Raw genomic sequence first — 20,814 nt, forward strand, 5'->3', positions numbered from 1 at the left:
TGGGGGAAAAGTACTTCCAGGCTGTGTAAAAGGTGTGCATGAAACTTTAGTAAATTTTGTTTTGACTTGGGTTTCAACCTTAAGAGATTATATTGTGTATATGCAAATAATGTAACATCTGGAAAAGTCTAAAATTTGAAACATGTCTGGTCTCATGCCTTTCAGATAAGGGATATTCAATCTGTGACGCCCTCTCATTTATTCAGAAAGATACTTAAAAAAATCCTATCATCCTGACTCAACTCTGAGCCTAACTTTTGTAATTAGTAATTTCACTGTTAATCTTTTTTTATTTCTTAAATTATCTTTAAATAGTTCTACAAAGGACGGAAGAAGGGAGATTAAAGCCAAGAGTTTGGGAATGCCAGCTAAGCCCCTGCGAACCCTGTTGAGTAGAGGGGCGTATACTTGACTCCATACTGACACATTGTGAGCATTCAGTAAATGTTTTCAAAATGAATACTAAATAAAACTCAATTTTACCAATAATATTCTAAGATGCTAAGACTATTCTTTAATTTATCCAGAAATTAACTGTAAGAACGATGCTTATATTAATGCATCACATTCTTTAGCTAAACTGTAATATAATGCCACAAAACTAGTTTCTGCTATGTGGACTCATGTATATAATGCTGCAGTCTCACCAACATATTCCAATTCTTTGCTTTTACTGAGATGTTATCTCAATCTGATTTTGTACATTGTCTCATGTTAAGAGGCTTGAGTAATACATCTAAAATATGAACAAAACTGGTACTAATTGCTAAATTTAACTTCTGACAACATTTTAATCCATTGTAAGTATTACGAATTTTCCTTGCTCAAGGAGGCAGGGCAAGGTGGCCACATAACTTTTTTTTCTGTTTGTGAATGAGAAGAGAAAGGGAGAGATTATATTTGATATATAATCAAGAGAGAAAGAGCACTAGTAACTAAAAAAGAAGGGCAGGAGAGTTGAAAAGTGTGAGGAAATAGAAAGGTGTCAGAATGAATAAGAAAATAGTTTGCCGAGCCAATTTATGGGCGCTGAGGGTGGAAAGATCTGAAGCTTTTACCATAAGGTAAGTTAGGCAGCCTTAGCAACAGAAGAAGAAAAGTTTCAGGACAAGCCCATGCTAAGGATGGGTAGAAACATTTGGGATAGTAACTACATTGGAGTGATAGGGGAAAAACAAACAAACAACAACTCAAAACATTATTTTGCTTCCCACATCGAATTACATGAAGGTGCCATCTTGAAAAGGGGTCTACATTCATGACATAGGAAGTCTTGGACACCTGAGTGTCTAAGCATCTGGATGGGAGATACTTAAGAACTAATATTGTCAAAAAGAGGGAGTGACGTGCATGAGCTGAGAAGTTTAAGTAGCCAGAAGCTGGAGATGTGAAGGGGAAGGGGTTACTGGTGTTGCCCTCCCTGGCAAAGGCAAGATCCACTGCCAGAGGATCACTGTGGAATAGCAGAGAACAACTGGCTAGTGGAGTGCTCATTTCCCAGGAACAGCTAGTTGCCTGGATGTGTAGATTTGCTGATCAGTTGGGTTTTAGACTGAGCTACTCTGGGGACCTGAAAACTAGCAAGTGTTTGGGGGAACCAGAGAGAAGGATGGCCAAAGAGACAGTTGAGACGATTATATTGTTGAACAGATAAATTAAGCTGAGAAATGTAAGGGTAAGTATTTCAAGTTTTCACTGATATGTTAAGTGTAGACCTAAAGAAAAAATGATATGACTGTAAAGAAGTTGGATTGTTGGGGAGGGGAAGGAAGTAAGAATGTGATAGGTGATTGAGGGACGTGTGTGTGTATGTGTGTGTGTGTGTGTGTTTGCGCATGTGTATGAAAACAGCATGATAAAACCCACTGAAAACTTATAAAAAAAGGTGCAAAAGGAGCATAGTTAAGAAAGAGTAACAGAGGGAACAAATTTGATTAAACTACATTATATAAATGTAGGTAAATATTACAATGCAACCCTTCTGTGTAATTAATTTATGCTAATAAAATAAGTTTATAAAAAGGAGTATTTCCTTGCTGATGAGAAGCAGGTCTAAGTTCCTTTTCTCTAATAAAAAATGAAGGTTCCCCCCCCCATTAGATATCTACTCATATAACAAACAACAGGAGAGAATTGTACACTGAAACCAAAGACATTTTTACTGTTTTCAATTTCTGCCACTACCTTCTAACGCCATTAAGAGGAGGTTGAATGGGGATTAAACTAGATAAATCAGGTTCTCAGCAGCCGAAGCCCCTGCTTCATCTCAGTGTCATTAAATGTGGAGCAGTCTAGCAGGATGTGCCTTTGGATGTGATGTCATAGAAGAAACATAAAATTATCAAGTATTGTTGCCAAAAGGTCAATCACATAGCAATAACCTGAATAATCAGGTTTAAATTGAACAAACTTTTGAAATACTTTTTGGGCAAATCAAAACTAAGTAAGAACACCTATATATCTTATTATTATAGAAAAATCCTTAGCTGTTAGAAATACATATTAAAGCACATATGACAAGTAATAAACTGCTTGGGACTTGCTTAAGATTCCCCAGCAAGGGAAGGTTTGGATGGCACATGTGAGCACATTCATAGTCATGCATGCCTGCATAAAACAAGATTAGTAAAGTGCTATTACCTACTGAGTTTTGTGATGCGTTCAACTGATCCCTCACATACATAAAGTTGCAAATTCAGTATGACAATCCAAAGCAAACCCATTATTCTCATGTAGGAAGACTCTAAAATTTAAGAAAGTGGTTAGCTCTCCGGAGAATCTTAGAGAGGTTTTCTAGTTGAGCATCAAAGAAGCTTTATCCCAGATGCTCATCAATTCTGGATGCATTAGAAACCTCAAAGTTTCTTGTAATGAAAGGAACCCATTCTACACTGGGTAAGATGCTGTCTCCTCCCATTCAATCTTCCTTTATTCAGACTAGCTTTTTACAGAGTACAAGGTAATGCCATTAAGTGCCATACCATCGCTAGATTTTAGTAAGATAAATAGTTTAGTAAGTTCTCAAAGTGAATATCTCACTTACAAAATACGCATTCCTTTAATGGAATAAAATACCTCATGTAATTTTGATTAAAACAGCGTATGCTTTACATTAGACACTTTTTATAACTGGCTTTGTTTCTCAGTATGTGTCCTTATTAAATCAGAATTTTTCCCATATGGAAACGTGAAAAACCTTTCTAAAATATAGAAAAAATAAATACTACTCAACGTTTGCCTGTAACTACACTTGTACCTTTTAATGTGCTCTAAGTCAACAAAAGTCAAATGTGATATACAGCCAATATCAAAGGTTCATATACAGAACAGGAATGACGGTCAACTCTTTTTTGTATTTCATCACATCTAAATTTATTAACTTATGCTTTTACAGTGTAAAAATAGTATGATATTTTTCATGATCAATTATTTTATTATTTAAAATATAAAGCAATTATTTTAAAACACCTAGATAATAAGACATAAATGTTCAGTAAAGCAATCTCATCAACAAGTCCCAGAAACAAACACAACTAAAAACTTGCTTCCACTAAGTCATTGCTGCTTCTTCAGCGCAATAACAGCATAACATCTGGGTGATGTCACAGGATCGAACAGCTTCACAAGTGTAGACCACGCAATATCTTCCTGTAAATGGAAGAGTAGTTCGGATATACAAGTATATTTTTGTTTTTTTTTAATTAACTTTTGCTTCTTTTCTTTAAACATTATAAATAAAACAATATATGTATACATTGTGGTTATCTTGTTAAAATGTAGTTAAACTGTTAATAATATGCACATATACATAAAAATGCAAACTCTATATATTTGAGAACATCCTTAGAATATATATCACATATATAGTTAATATAGCAAGTGAGGATTATGGTTATGGTTACTTTAAATTTTTTTCTTTATATTCATATATTTTAACTTTTTCTAGAATGTTACTTTTATAAGAAATTTAAAAATAACAGCAATGGATAATTATGTGCTTTATGCTTTATGTAACTTCATTAGGACTTGTTAATTTTTTTTTTTTTTTTTTTTTTTTTTTTTTTTTTTTGCCAGTCATGGGCCTTGGACTCAGGGCCTGAGCACTGTCCCTGGCTTCTTTTTGCTAAAGGATAGCAATCTACCACTTGAGTCACAGTGCCACTTCTGGCCATTTTCTATATATGTGGTGGGAATCGAACCCAGGACTTCATGTATACGAGGCAAGTACTCTTGCCACTAGGCCATGTTCCCAGCCCCCAGACTTGTTAACCTTTATAGTTATTATTTTGCCTAATACTTTTATGTAGGTCAATGGAAACGTCTGAAAAAAGAAATGAGTGCCTGATAAAATATGCACTGATTCTGTCACCTAAAAACAGTACATAATTTGGGAGTCAGGCTCTCCAGTGACTTAGAGGTAGTTGGCTACTCAGGAAAGTATATCAGTATTTAATACTTAAAAATTGCCTTTTTTTCACAAAAACACAAATTAAAACAAAGTCACTTTTGTTAAAATCCATTTGTTTAAAGAAGCTTGTTGAAAAAAGATCCACACGACAAAATAACACTGTTAAAATAAAAGAACTATGGTGGAAATGTTATAATAACTGAGTCTAAGAATGGGTTAAACATTCACAAATTGGCTATAATTTGACTATGATTTAGCAGTCTACTTTATTTTTTGCCAGTCCTGGGCCTTGGACTCAGGGCCTGAGAACTGTCCCTGGCTTCTTTTTGCTCAAGGCTAGCACTCTGCCACTTCAGCCACAGTGCCACTTCTGGCCATTTTCTATATATGCGGTGCTTAGCAATCGAACCTAGGGCTTCATGTATACGAGGCAAGCACTCTTGCCACTAGGCCATATTCCCAGCCTCTACAATATATTTTCAAAAAAATATTTTCCCAACAATAATCCAAGACAGTAATTTTTTTGGTCACTCTACAGGGACAAAGCATATGAAATTGTGAAAAGAAAACCAGAAAACAATCTTCATTGATTAGTATGAAGTTTCTATATTACAGAATTTGTCCAAAAGCCTACAAGTGAATTAAAAGGCAATGAAAAATTTTGTAAAATGAAATGTATATGCAGTGCATTTTATTCATGATCTTTATTAATTTTGACTATTAAATGTCATGTGTTCATGCTTGTGTTTACTACCTACTTATAGTAACTGTCATACAATTAAAATGCAAAAACTGTATTATGGCAGCTTTTCTGAAGACATTTGTTGTACATACAATTATATATTTTTAAAAAGTATAATGAATAATTGAAGAATATTTGAGGGCAATTCTTATTAATTTTATGTAAAACAACTTTATCACAGCTATGAGTGAAAGCTCCTATTACTTCAAAAACAAAGATATTTTGTTATGCATTTAAAAATAACCGAATTTACCTGCTCCTTCAGGTAACAAAGTCTATCCAGAAGAAACAATGTCTCTATACAAGGAGCCAGAACAACTTTCAACTAAAAGAAATAATAAAATAGGATCAACTTACGAAAAAAGAAATGTGTTTTCTTAATATTTATGTTTAAGAAAATATATCTACAAAAAATTACATAGGCTAAATATTACCAACTGAACATCTTCAGAAGATAAATACTGAACAGATCAAAAGTATTTCAGAATAATAAAAGGAAAAGAATGTTCTTTAAGTGACTTTGAGGTAGAATCCAGCGATCATGTGATAGAAAGCATCTGAAGGAATACTAACAATGAAATTCTTTAAAAGGAATGCTTGTGAAATAACTGCATTTGAGACCAATATGTGTTCAAAGGCTTCTGAAATTTCTTTCTATGCATTTATTACATAGTTTAACAGAACCTAATATGTGCTCTCTTTATTACGTTACTGGCACCTAATATATATAGTCCTGAAACAGGAAATGATACAAAATAGTTTTTCCATACAATGAGACAAACAAGAGATTGGTTGATTTATAACAAAACTTAATAGAATGGTTTTCATGTCTAGCGAAATACTCAATTTAATATTTTTAAATATAAAAAACCCCCCAGAAAATCGAATCTTACCATATTAAATGCTTCCAGTTCATTCATTCGTGGCTTATATTTGTCATAGTACTCCATTATAATTTTTTCTGGCAGCTTCCAGATAGAAACAACATAAACGTATTGACAGTCAAAACACTTCAACAGTGAACATTTTTCTGTAAGAAATATATTGCTAAAGCAAAGTAAATACGGCATTACTGTAAAAATGAGCTATGTCTGAAGAGATTTCTTTAGGTATATTTACCAAATAAGTCACTATAACTGAGTTATTTCATTTAAATCTGTGGTACCATTATAGGCTATTCATTATATCATAAAGTCACTAATATCTTAATCTTGTTTAATTTCAACAAGTAGTGATAAAATCTTGACTTTTATGTAATGCTTTGCTACATAACATGCACTGAACAGAAATCCATGAACACTTTTGAATGAAATTAAAAACAGTATCTAAAACTCCATCCTAGAAAAAGACCAAAGGCAACAGAAACAAGTATCAGCACAAGTGTATAAGTTTTATAACATCCATCTAACAAACCCATCGGCAAATATTACTTTCCATATTGTCTCAGAAAGATACACTCATATGTATCCTCATACTTAGGAGGTCACTTTTAGTTCATATACAATTTTCTGTATTATCCAGTTGAAATTTATGACTACTCAACCAGTTTTAGGGGTTTGAACTCGGAGTGTCTCAGCTTACTTGCTCATTGCTGGCATTGTCACTTGAGCCATGCCTCTAGCCTAGCATTTTGCTGGCTAGAGAAGCCTGAGCTGGTTTTGAATCTTAATCTTCTAGATCTTAACCTCCTGAAAAGTTCGGATTATAAGCCTGTGCCTCTGGCATCTGGCTCTATTTCTAAGTGGTTGAAGTTTTTTTTTATTGTTGTTAATTAAATTACATAATCAAAGTATGAATGCTAATGAAAGTTGTTTCTGTAAATTGAAAGGCCTTTGTGAAGAGCTTACCAAAAGAAACTGACTAGAAACAACTGGTGTCAAAATACATGTCAAAAATCAATGAAAGACTAGATTAAGTAAAAAATCTGAATGGATTTGTCAGTGTTCCTAGCAAATGTCTAAATAATTTTTTTAAGACCAATCTTATTTTTCTTATTGCACTAAATTTCTGAATTTATGAAGTACAAAAAGGGCAACAACAAAAAGGCTTAATCTCAGCAAAATCTATAGTAAAGATTTCCCCTTTGGTAAAAGAAAACTCAATTACCATCTCATCTTTCCCAAACTTTCATCTATCTTTGAATTAAATATGTACCTCTCACATCACACTTTTGCATTAGCATATATTGGACTGGATTTAGAAATACATTTGTCTACTGGCAGGCATGGATTTTCTCTTTATTCTTTTTCCCCTTGGGCTTGTTTTCCTGATGATCACTAGCTCTTGAAAAAATGTCAAGCAAACAATCTTCTTGTGTATCATGACTGCTAATAAGTTAAGTAAGTATGCTCAGAACAAACAGTGTATAACTTTATGTGGGAACCCGGCTGATGATGTTGAAGAAAATCCCTATCAATGTAGGTATGAAAGAGATTAATGAAAGAGAATTACACAGATAAAAATTAGGATGGAGAAAATGAATGAAAAGTGATATACAAAGGTTTATGTAAAATCATAAGAATAAACCCCAAAACAAAGAGTAATAACTGCAATCATGAGAAAAAAATAATGTAAAACAAAGAGCAAAAGAAATGGCCTACAGCTCTGTGCCTATAACTATGGCTGAGAAATAATTCAGTTACTCTTGTTTTGAGTCCTGATTCCAGTTAACAAACTACAGTTATTCAGCCTTTTTACATGTTGGTAGGGTTATATGGAAACTTTCAAGTAGACATAGTATATTCTTACGTTTGTTGAAGAGTAAATGAGATAATAGTTATAAATGTTAACTAGTATTAATACTAGTTATATATTAACAAATTTATTAAAGGACATTTACCAAGGCTACTCTTAAACCTGGTAAGACAAAGCTACAAGGAAGGACAACTATCTTTATGAATTTTTACTGTTTTGACAAAGGATAATACATATTTAGTTTAAGCAACACAAGTGTCTATTCTTGTTCATTTATACAAGACTACAAAGGTCACCATATCAGCAATTATGTAAAAATGTAAGAATCATATATTACATTATTAGTAATACACAGAGATAAAAATCATAAAAGCTATATCATCTAGTTTAGCAAATGCTAAAATACATGCTGTGTTAAGAGCTTTATATAAGCTGGACACAGTGGCTCATGCCTGTAATATTAGCTACTTTGGAGGCTGATATTGTTGTGACTAGGGTTAGAGGCTGGTTTGGGCAGAGAAATATTGATAAGACCCCTTGTTAATGAAGAGCTGGACATGGTGTCCTATACTTGTTATTCTGGCTGCTAGGAAGAGTAACTTAGGTGGTAATAACATAGGTGATTAGACCCAGGTGTACATCCAGGAGCATGCCCAGGCAGAAAGTGAAATCTTACCTTAAAATTAATAAACAAATAATCAGGTCAGAAGGCCTGGCTCTGATACAAGAGTTCCTGCTTAGCAAATGTAGGGCTTTGAGCTCAAATGCTATTACTACCACAAAAACAAAACAAAACAAAATAAAATATGACAAAGAAAAAAATGAAAAATGAGGTAATATATGTTTCCTCATTTAATCCTTCCTAAACTAGTAGCTTTTTAATAACCATTTCTCTAGGGAGAGGAAACTAGTACTAGTCCAACCGTGTTAACAATCAAAGTGAATGAGGACTAAGTAGGTAAATAATGCTATAGATAATAATACTGTTTAACCTGTTATGGAAGTCTTCTCTTTAAAGAAAGTAATTTCATTCTTCTGTATCACATATATTATTCATTTTCAATATATTATTAACTATACAACAGTAATCTAAGTTCAATTTAATATTTTAGTAATTCCTGTTGAAAGTTCTAATTTTTCCCTTTGAGATATATTCAGATTACCTTTTGTCTTCCATAATATGCTTTCAACTATAATCCTGGAACTTTGTGATATTAGAGCTCTTCTATTTAAAGGTGTTTTGAATTTAATATTTAAATGTTTTGGGCTGGGACTATGGCCTAGTGGAAAGAGTGCTTGCCTCGTATACATGAAGCCCTAGGTTCGATTCCTCGGCACCACATATATAGAAAAGGCCAGAAGTGGCGCTGTAACTCAAGTTGGCAGAGTGATGTCCTTGAGCAAAAAAAAAAAATAAAGAAAGAAAGAAACCATTCAACAAACTTAAAAAAAAGTTTCCTTAGCCATTAAGCTTTAAGAAGTTAATTATTTTCTCTTGCTTACTTCTAACTCCTATTTAGTGCTATCTTGCATTTTAATCCTATTTTCATCTGTGAAATATCACGTTTTCAAGATTAAACTTCCCACACAAATCTCTTTGGAGGTTCATAACAAAGAACTATCACACTAACAGGGAAGATGAATGAAAAAAATCAAGATAATGGTAATTTTTTCCCCTCAAAGCTAGAACTCTACCATTTACATCACAGCTCAATTTTCTTTTTTTTTTAAACGGGAGACAAGAGTCTCATGGACTTTCCTGACCACACTAGCTTCGAAACACAATCAACAGATCTCAGCCTCCTGAGTACCTAAGATTTCAGTAATGAGACGCCAGTGCTTGGCTTGGAAAATTAGTTTTACTTTAATTTAGAGTCTTGCTAGTGGTAGAAAAGTAGAAGGCAAATTATTTCGCATGATCTCAAAGCATTATTTCAAAGAAATTCTTGTCTTTTGTGAAAATAATAGTCACACACTGACCTTAGATTCATCTAATCCAAGCTTCCTCAAAGACTTTCTGACATAATCCAGGAAGGAAGAACATTTGGAATAAATTTTCCCAATATGCTGATCACTGCAAAACAAAATTGAATAGTTTTTTTTAGTTTCTCCAATTTAAATTATAGATGGTTTTCAATTTAGACATGAAATACTTTCAAATATCTTCTAAATTACATGGCATGAGATTCAGATGTGAAAGAAATGTAGTAATACTTTTGTATACATGCATAAGTGACATTACAAAATACTTAGGATCTGTTTCTGAGAATTCTTACAATATATAACAGTGGATGAAAACATAAAAACAATATAGTGAGAACAAAAGTTGAGCTTAGAATATACAAAAGCCCCATTTAAAAAGGAACTAACAAGTCTTTCAAAGTTTCCACTGAGTAATGAAACACATTTGGTTTGACTAACATTATAGTATACATTTCATGGTAATATTTGCTAATAGTAAAATAATTCAACAGCTTTGTAAATAGAACCTCTTGAAATCCAGCTCTTTATCAAGTATCATATGCTGTACTAGGTTTGATTTGATGCCACTTTGCCTCCAATTTTCACTATTGTTTAACCAAAGTATCATGACATGGTTTTCATAGTAAATTATACATTTTTAGTATCATAGGTTATACTTTTTTTATTGCAACTTAGGCCTACTGTAGCAATTATAGGTACAAAAATATCACACAGGACCTACCTGGTATTAAAACAAAACATGAAATAAATGAATAAACAATGAATATTTCTCTTAGCAGAAGTCACAATGCAATCAATATGATTGTTAGATATGTAACTGGTATAACTTATTAGAGGTGAACAGATGATAAAGAAGGTGTGTAAGCCCACAATGTGTTCTTATGTAGTGGGAAAGAAGGAACTGGGATCAGCAGTAGAGCTCATTTTTCTGTTTTTGTTTGTTTTGAGACAGAGTCTGTCTCATTGAAATTGGCCATCCAATGGCAATCTTGACTGTCTCGGGTTCCTAAGTAGGCTCATGTTGTTAATGGTGATGGTGTTTCTGCTGTCACCAAATTACTAAGTCTTTAAAATATAAATGAACCCTGGATATATATATATATATATGGATATATATATTAGGATATATATATATATATATATATATATATATATATATATTAGGATATATATATTAGGGGGTTCGAATTCAGATCCCTTGCTCCTGTTTGGCTATTTTGTTCATGGCTGAGGCTCTACCACTTGAGTCATGCCTCCACTTCTGGCTTTCTGCTGGTTATGCAGAGATAAGAATCTTATGGATTTGTCTGCTTGGCTTGTACTAGGAACCTTAAAGAGGAGGATCATACAGAAAGCATTCAATGTATTAAAATTATTTTCTCCCATATAATATTTGTTTTAAAATCATCCTTCTTTGGAATATCAATTTAAAGAATATAAATACAAAATAATAAAAACCTGCTTCATCCTCTTTCTAAAGTTTTTAGAGAATATTCTGCAGCCAGGTTCCTTGGTTCTTCTATCAAAGTAGACGAGTCAAAGCAAAAACAAAATATTATCTGAACTGAGAGATAATCAACAAAAACACAGATAATATGTCAGTAAGGAAAGCCAGTCAAGAGCTGACCTAGAGGCAAGAGAAAAGATATGAAATGTTAGGGATGAGTGATAGTTAACTGTTGAATCTCCTAACGAAAATAATGTTTAGTGTAGACCTGAAGGAAAAGAGTGAGGTAGTCAAGGCAGCAGATGGGGAAGAGAAGATTCCAGGTTAAGAGAACCATTCTAGGGAAGAATACGAGTTGTAAAACTAGCTGCATGGGAAGAAATAATGAGCCCACAGAGTGTTCAGGGACAGCTGCTCAGGGTGCAGAGGATGAAGATGGAGGCGATGGATTGCACTGGAAAGGATATTAACAAGTTAGAAATAGCCTTCAGTGCTACCGCAAGGATATTTTGGTTTGGGGTATAGAGAAAATGAAATAGTAGACATCTTCAACAAGTTAGTAAAGTGACATGACTTCTAAAAGATAAATAATGAGATTTTAAGAAGAGATTAAATAGGGGGACCTTTGTTAGAATAATGCATGGTCAGCATGCTAAAGAGGAATTGTATTCTTTCTTAATAAAAGTGAATGCACAGCATCTAATTAAAATTCCACTCAAGTCAAACCAACACCACCCACGTGCTCGTCCAAAAATACAATTGCAAGAGCACATTTTACTCATAGTACTTTCCAAAGAAACAGTATTATTGTAGGAAGTTTAGGAAATGGTGAAGTGAATGTACACTAAGTAATGAAAATAAGAAGATGCAGGAGAGAATGTACTAAAATTCAGCTTCTCTATCATTACAAAATATTAATAACATTATTTATTTTGTGCCATTCATATGGTAAAATATATATTACATATGAAAAGCTTAATAAACCACTTATAGGAACTCCAGACCCCTTTAAATTACTCTCCAATTTAAAACATGTAACATAATTTCAATTTGATCACACATTATGGATTTAACAGTTTTAATTTTGTGAGACAGCTATTAAGATTTTCATTTTCCCATTTCATTATACCCAAGTCAAAGTTACAACTAAACTGTAACTGGAAGCTCCTAACTGCAGCAGAAAAAAAGTTAATGTTTCTTGTATGTGTGTACAACAGTTCTTATTTTGAAAGAGACTAATAACATGGATAAGGGGATGGGATGTAGCTCAGTGATAGAATGTTGGCCTAGGATGTACAAGCTGACTAATAAGATGTAGTAGTTGTATTTCTGTTATTTGTATATGCCAAATAAAACCCCAAATAGTTACCCTTAATAAATTAACCCAAGTGTTAACATCAACTTCGAACCCAGGACACCTTGGATAACTTAGGAAAGCCTACCAACTGAGCTAAATCCCCTACCCTACCATAGTTACTCTTGTAAGAATAAAGTCCTCATACCATTTGGTGATGCCAAAACAATCTTTAATAATATCCTGGAGAACAGCACGGTAGAAGAGTGATTCAGTAGGCAGCTGAAAAAAATGCAGACATATGGAAGCATAAAAAAATTAAAACAAATGGATTTTGTAAGACTTGGCACAGTGATGAGTATAAGAAACTGACTTTGTTGTTAAATGTAGAGATGTTATAGTTTTTCTGTTGTAAATTAATTCTAAGAAAGCATAAAGAAATAGTGAATAAGAAATAAAAGTCATAATAAAAAATGAACTAGAGTGCCAAATGGAGTGTTTATCAATTAAACATGTAGAAACAAACTATTAAGACTAGCCATCCAACTCAGTCCTGAAGGCTGAGTCAGAGATCAACTATGTACAAGTGAATGTAGCTGTGTCCAAATGTAGGTGAAATGGAGATAATAGCAAGTAGGATTCATATCCTTCAGAAAGAGAGGTAAAATCCAAGTGAGAAAATCTCAAAACACCTGAAGCCTGGAAAATCATAGCATGGTTATAACACTGTTAAGGGCACAGAGAATAAAGGTAATACTTTTGGAAAAAAGAACGTACTCTATCAAAATTTAAAAGTTTTTAAAAGGAAAGCAGGAAAAGATGAAGTGAAAGACTGATGAATATCAGTTTCAAAGCAGATGCTTAAGAAGTATTGAGGCAATTGTAAGACAGGTACTGGTGACCATGTACACCTATAATCCTGGCTACTCAGAAGGCTGAGATCTGAGGATTGTGGTTCAAAGTCAGCCTGAGCAGGAAAGTCTGTGAGACTTTTATCTCCAATAAACTACTTAGAAAAAGCTGGAAGTGGTTGATATGGCTCAAGTGGTAGTGTGCTAGCCATGAGCACAGAGAGGCTCAGGCCCTGGCCCTCAGTTCAAGCCCCAAGGCCAGCAGGAAAAAAAAAAAAAGTATTGAGGTATTTATCAAAGAAAAAATACCTTATAGCATGTTTAACATTTCTGTTGTTCATTTTTAAGCAATAGTCTCTTTATACAAGAGAACATGTGGCATTTTAATCTATTCAGGTTTGTTTTATTTCACTTAATAATGTTGATCTCTAGTTCTATCCTTTTCTTGCAAATATTATAACATCTTTTTTTTTTAAATCATGATTCACTGATACTCTATTGTTGTACAAGATTTTCTTCATCCATGAGGATCTGCACTGATTCTATATTTCAGCTACTGTGGATAGTGTTGCTATAAACATAGGTGTGCAAGTACCTAACTTTTCTTTGGGTATATATCTGGAACTGGTACATAAGAATTTGTTGGAGGTGGGTACCAGTAGGAGGGTGAGGGAGGAGGTAACAAACAGTACACGAAATGTATCCAATGCCTAACGTATACTGTAACCTCTCTGTACATCACTTTGACAACAAATAAAAAAATAAAAAGACAAAGAGAGGAGGTAAATATGATAATATGATTGAAGTACTTTATACACATGTATGGAAGTAGAACAATGAAACCTATTTAGATTGTTTTTATTGAACTAATTTATTTATTTTAGATCAAGGCTAGTTTTATACCACAGATCCACTTCTGGCTTTTTGGTAGCTATTTGGAGGTAAGAGTCTCATGGACTTTCCTACCCAGAATAGCTTTGAGCCACAATCGTCAGCTTTCAACCACCTGAGTGGCTGGGGTTACTGATGTCTGGCTTGAAACTCTTTTAAGTAGAGGGAGATAAGGGAACTGGCAGAAGGGGAGAATTTGATATGTATACATTGCATTCATGTTCAAAAGTATCATAAGAAATTCACCTTCTATAACTAATATATCCTAATAAAAATGTCAAAAAAAGCACTTTAGTATAGCAACAACTACTATAATGCTAAAATCACCCAACACTGGTAGTAGACTCATACATACTTGAGTGTTCATATGCTAATGTATAACTGAAAAATGGCATAATTTCAACGTCTCTTTCTAAAACACAAACAGAAACAAACCACATTAATTTGACAACTTTCCTTCCCTTGAAAACCATGACAAAATGGTTCTTCTAAAATCTCATCTCCAGATATATTTTTGATGTGCATTTTCCTACCTCACTAACGTTTCCACAGTACAAAAATCTCTGTTATGTAACCCTCATTTCCTTGAAAAATTTCATTTCTCTCACCAAAATGCTCAAATCCCATTTTACATATTAACATCTAATCTTATTCCATTGAAATTCAAGGCATTTTGGGAAATATACTATTGCATGAATAGTACTATAAACTGCTTACAGTTCTTAGAATTTTTCTTGGCTTTGCTCTAGTAGATGGAAACGTTTATATCAAACTCCTGAAATAGTTAAACTTTCTCATGTTTTGAGAAAATTATATAAAATGGTGTTGAGATAATATATAAATAAATGTATAAAGGGTTATTAAAACAGTGTAGGTTGACAACAGAAAACTAAGATATATTTTTAGCAAGAGAACATACACGAAAGGAATGCATAAAGAAATACAAACAGGACAGAAATACAAACAGGACAGAATAAATCATTCCCATTACCCTGAGTTAATAAGAGATCTACAGCTGTTCCCTAAGATAAATGGAAGAGAGTTTAGGAAGTGCCTTTAAATGCACATTCCTGGAATAACTAGGACTATGCATCCTGGTAAATGCAGATGAGTATGAGTGGGGGGAGTCAACATTTCATAAGCTGGCTGTGCTTGACTAGAATACACTAGATTGGCTCAGTTTAATTTCCTTCTCTCACAAGTAATAGATGTACTGAACAATTCTATTTCTAATGCATCAAAAAATAGGAGGGAACAGGAACTATACATCCTTAAAGCATATATATACACACATATATATTATGAATGCATTTTACAGGTCAACCAGAAAGGGCACTAAGCTGCAAGTCAGGGCCTTGCAATTAATTAAGGGAACAAGAACACACTACCAACACATCTGTTATGGACCACATTCCATGTCAATTTAGTAACAAAATCCAACTTACTAGATTGGCTTAGAAGCATGAATGAACATTTTGAAAATTAAAAACCATCATACCACCAGTGTGGTAATAAAAAGGCCTATTACAAAGAAAGCTCCTTCTTTTCTCAGATGCCTAGCTAGGGAACACATGTAGTATAGTATAGTTACCAGCATGAACTCCAGTGGAGAGACTCAACCTATGGCATTTACTTCCTTATTTCTAGTTTATGTTTATCAATGGGGCTAACAACAGTAACCAGCTCAAAGGACACTCTTTTTTTTTTTGAAACTGTAACTTGATGAGAAGAACTTTGACCAATAGTTTGGTAAACTGTATATTAGACCTAATTATTAGTTTCACTGTCATGATGATTAATTATTTGTAGTAAGGTGACACTAGACATTGTTTTCAGCAGATTAGTTGTTTCATCCATTTCATTGTAACAAGATAGTTATAAGCAAGGCAGTGTTCCATTCCTGTTATTATGGTCACCCTTACTATTTAACAGATAAATAATCTGCAGAAAAATTATGACATGTCCAAAGTCATTAGACTAAAATATGATAGAGATAGAAAGGACAACCAGAATATGATGGCGATACAACGGATTACTCAGAGATGATGGAGACAGAATGGACAACAGTCTGAAAATGAAGTGCACTCCCTTCCACAATAAATTTTAAGCCCTTCAAACGTATCAGTTCTTACCAATTTTTTGATAAACATAGTTCATACATTAAAAATCAACAACATATACCGAATGTATGAATGTGGTTGGCCTCAAGTAAATGACACTTGTTAATGCTATTATTCTTTCTCCTTTATTTTTAATTGATTCTGGGGTTTGAACGCAAGGCCTAGGTGCTGTGTCTGAGCTTTTTTGCTCAAAGCTAGTGATCTACTATAGTGAACCATAGGTCCACTTCCAGTTTTTCCATGGCTCATTGGAGATAAAGAGTCTCATAGACTTTCCTGCCTTGTCTGGATTTGAACCCCCGTCCTCTGATCTCAGCCTCTCAAGTAGCTACAATTACAGGCATGAGCCACCAGCACGCACCTGGCCTCTACTGATAAATTGTATTTTAAATTCAAATGAGCATTATTACTATTTATATTTTGGTGGTTCTGGGGTTTGAACTAAGGGTCCTGTGCTTGTTAGGCTGGTGCTCTACAAATTGAGCCACAGATAAAGTGTATTCCTTTTTTTTTTGGCCAGTCCTGGGCCTTGGACTCAGGGCCTGAGCACTGTCCCTGACTTCCTTTTGCTCAAGGCTAGCATTCTGCCACTTGAGCCACAGTGCCACTTCTGGCCGTTTTTCTATATATGTGGTGCTGGGGAATTGAACCCAGTGCTTCATGTATACGAGGCAAGGACTCTTGCCACTAGGCCATATCCCCAGCCCCAAGTATACTCTTGTCTTAGTTACACTTTAGTCAGTGAGGTTGTTGCCCTGAAACAGCCCCCAGGGAATAGCCTCAAACTGTAATCCTTCTACACATACATTTGGGACTATATGCACATATTACCATCCTGGGCTTATTGGTGATCTTGTTAACTTTTTGCCTCAAGATACTGGGTACTGTAATCTTTCTAATCTCTGCCTTTGAAGTAGTTGAGATTACAAGTGTGAGCCACTAGAGCTGACTTTGAAGTAACACTGTTAGTGTTCCTTGAAAAGAAGAAGAAAGAGTTTTCTACAATTAAGTTTAACAAGAATAATCTTTTGAAAAGCTTTAAAAAAGCTTTTGGAAAGTTCTGGCCCACTATGGAAGTACAGCCTAATCACAGCTATTCCTGAGGGAGAGGCAGTATGAAGTCAGAGGCTAGCCCAGGGAGACTTAATATCCCCTCTCAAAAACAATGAAAACCAAAAGATGGTGTGCTTGGTTCAAGTGGCTGAGTGCGACCATGCTCTAGTTAGTACTGAGGGCAAAGGGAGGAAATGCTAAAGATTTCCTTAAATAAAAGTAGGAGATAAATAGATTTTATAAATATCTATTGATACCTAACTTAATGTATAAAATATTATATAGATACTATGGGAGTATATTAAACTTCTGTTTGCACTTGTAAGTTCATTTGCTTTTGCAACAAATGACTAATGAGTCCATATAAAAAGTTATCAAACAACCAACTGAAATATGTTTCAGATTACAGTTAAATAATATACTGAATGTTGTACTTTGTTTATCTTTGTTTGAGCTAAGCCCATAAAAGCCTGATAGCCAGCAACAACATACTTCAGAAATATTTATAGTCTGTTTAATATAATATGAAGAAATGAAAGGTTAGTATAAGAGCATATGTGGAAACTCTCCTACAAGCTCAATTTACATTTTTGAATGTTCACTTCACTTTTAAAGGCCATGTATAGATTTGATTATGCAGTGATGACAAGAAGAGGTGATATTTATTAAAATCCATCAGGCTTTAAGTTCATCAGTAGGTCAAGTTGAAGAGGGCTTGAGAGAAAACTGTCATGTTAATTAGCTGGATTAAAGGAAACATTCTCACTTACCCCTTGGCCAACTGCAACCCGCTCCAATGCCTTCAAGGAAGGAGAGAGAGACAAAGACTGCTGATATATTTAGTTTTCAAGGATTTCATAAACATACTGTAAGGGTTCGTAAAAGGAACGTTTAAAATAATTAAGCGATAGTGTAAATTTATACAAACATGTTAACATCATTAAAGAATGGCAACTACATGTGTGTATAAATTAGGGCTAATGTCTAAAGGCTGGTATAGAAACACACACTCCCAGAATTCCAGGAGGAAATAGAAAGCAGGAAAGCAGTGAAATGACATACTTGGACTTAACTTCAGTGCAGCTAAACAATCAAATTTAAAACTATCAAGATATATATATATATATATATATATATATGTACAGATATATACTTATATATACCATTTCAACAAATTTCTTATAAATATAAAAAACATATAATTTTGTCCCATTACTTTTGAGAGCTGAAGACCAAATGTAAGGTTTTGTGTATGTTAGACTGAAGTTCTACCAGCAAGCTACATTCTTAGTTCTAATGGAAGCTTGTGGCAAAGAAAATGAACTGATTACTTTTGAAAGCTATCCATCTATCCATTTATCTATCTATTCATCTACCTATCACCTATCTGTGGTCTGTCTGTCTGTGTATCTATATGAACTGGAAATTGAACTCAAGGCCACAAGCTTAACTGACATGCACTCTACCAGAGTCATATTTCCACCCACTTTTTTTGTTGTTGGTCTTGGGGCTTGAACTCTGGGCCTGGGCACTGTCTCAGCTCTTCAGCTTTAAGCTAGTGCTCTACTACTTGAGTCACAGTACCACTCTCAGTTTTCTGGTGGTTTATTGGAGACAAGTCTCATGGACAGTCCTGCCCGGGTTGGCTTTGAACCTTGATTCTTAGATCTCAGCCTCTTGAGTACCTATGATTACAGGCGTGAGCCACTGGTGCCCAGCCTACTTCCACCCTCTTAGTTCTTTAGTTCAATTTTCAAGTGGGGATTTATACTTTTGCCTGAATAGTCTTCTGGTCTAGATGTTTTTACCTCTCTCTTCTGAGTACCTGAATTACAGCTGTCAACCACTACATCCTGGGTTATTTTTTTGAGATAGGGGATTTGCAGCTTTCTTGCTCAGGCTGGCTTTGAACCTGGACCCTATCTCCACCTCTTGAGTAGCTGTGATTTCCGGCATATCTAATTTTCAACAAAGGTGACAAAACATGTTAAGTGAAAAATGAACAGATATGTATTAATTCCTTGTCATTTTTTTCTTTTTAGTGTTTGACTCTTTTGGAATCCTTATTTCCTTAATCTACTTGTCCGGTGAAACTATTTCCTATGTCTTCACAGGTATGTATATCTTTTACCTCTCTGTGTAGGGTTCTTTCAGTGTTTTGTTTTTTTTTTCATGGATTTATGTCAGGAATTCCTTTAGTTGTTATTGAAGGTTATATCTTCTTTCAACTATGAACAATAACTTTGTTATTTAGAGTTCTAAGTTGTTATTTTCTCAGGTTTTGCAACACATTATTCTATACCTTCCTTGTTTGTAAAGTTTGTGTTGGCAAGTCTACTACTATTCTGATATATTTGCCTTTTTTACATTTTAGTGTCACTCTCTTGCAGCTTGCAATATTCTTCACAAGTCTGTATCCAGAGCTTTAATTAGAATATAACACAGGAACTTTTTTGTGTTGTTTGTTTAGTAGTCTTAAAGTCTGAATGTCATGTCATTTCCAAAATTTGGGACATTTTCTACTATTATTTTATTAAATATATTCTTTAGGTTTCTATTTTTAGTATAAACTTCTCTTTTTTATATAAATACAATTCATATTTTGGTCTTTCAATGTTGAAGGGATGAATGTTTTATTTGCATTTTGTCTTCCTTTACTATCTGAATTTTCTGTAATTCATCTACCTTGTCTTCAAGTTCTAATATTCTCTTTTTAAAATGACCTGAGTTTTTCATTTTGTGAATGCCAATTTTACTTTCTACATTCATATATCTTTATTGAATTCCTTTTAATATCCTACATTGTCTTCCTTATTTCACCCAGGTGTTTATTTGTAGCCTCTTGTAACTCATTCAAGCATTTACTTGTGATCTCTCTAGTTTTATTCATCATTCTAATAATCATACTTTGGTTGAACTTTTTGCTTGAGATTGTATGTTCTTCCATATCATTGGAGTCTCTTATTGTGCAGTTTTGATTTTTAGAGGAGTCCTAATGCCTTGTTTCCTCACACTTTTTTATTTCTATGTTGCATTAGCACATCTCAGGCCAAGATGTTGGCTAGAAGTTTTACGTAACTGTAGACTTTCAGTTGAAATATTTTATATTCAGACAGGACTGAGGAATGGCTCAGTTGAGGTACAGGTTCTTATCACTAGACTCATGGCACGGCTCAGTAGCCAAGCAAACACCCATCTGCTCAGGTCACAATGGACAATCCTATGGTACCACTGAGAAATAAGAAAACTATCTGAAGTCTATTAGGTATCCGGGTGTATGACTTGTTGCTATATGTGGACTGAGGGTAGGGCTAGTCTAGGGCCAATTGTC

General features: G+C 34.1%; 1 protein-coding gene across 4 annotated transcripts in view; it reads right to left on the reverse strand.

Moving 5' to 3' along the window:
- Positions 1 to 3,340: 3,340 nt before the first annotated feature.
- Mettl25 (methyltransferase like 25) overlaps positions 3,341 to 20,814 on the reverse strand; it is a 45,590-nt gene continuing 28,116 nt past the window's right edge. For 3 of the 4 annotated variants that reach the window (XM_048358688.1, XM_048358700.1, XM_048358694.1), the window contains exons 8-13: positions 18,254 to 18,283; positions 12,777 to 12,850; positions 9,825 to 9,918; positions 6,044 to 6,118; positions 5,404 to 5,475; positions 3,343 to 3,648 (exon numbers count right to left, since the gene is read on the reverse strand). In XM_048358688.1, the coding sequence (XP_048214645.1) occupies positions 3,556 to 3,648; positions 5,404 to 5,475; positions 6,044 to 6,118; positions 9,825 to 9,918; positions 12,777 to 12,850; positions 18,254 to 18,283 (438 nt within the window). In that variant the 3' untranslated portion in view covers positions 3,343 to 3,555. Of the gene's footprint in view, positions 3,649 to 5,403; positions 5,476 to 6,043; positions 6,119 to 9,824; positions 9,919 to 12,776; positions 12,851 to 18,253; positions 18,284 to 20,814 lie in introns of all 4 variants that reach the window. The other variant, XM_048358682.1, reaches the window with a different exon arrangement.

Source organism: Perognathus longimembris, chromosome 1 (assembly GCF_023159225.1).
Source record: "Perognathus longimembris pacificus isolate PPM17 chromosome 1, ASM2315922v1, whole genome shotgun sequence".
NCBI classification, from domain to species: domain Eukaryota; kingdom Metazoa; phylum Chordata; class Mammalia; order Rodentia; family Heteromyidae; genus Perognathus; species Perognathus longimembris.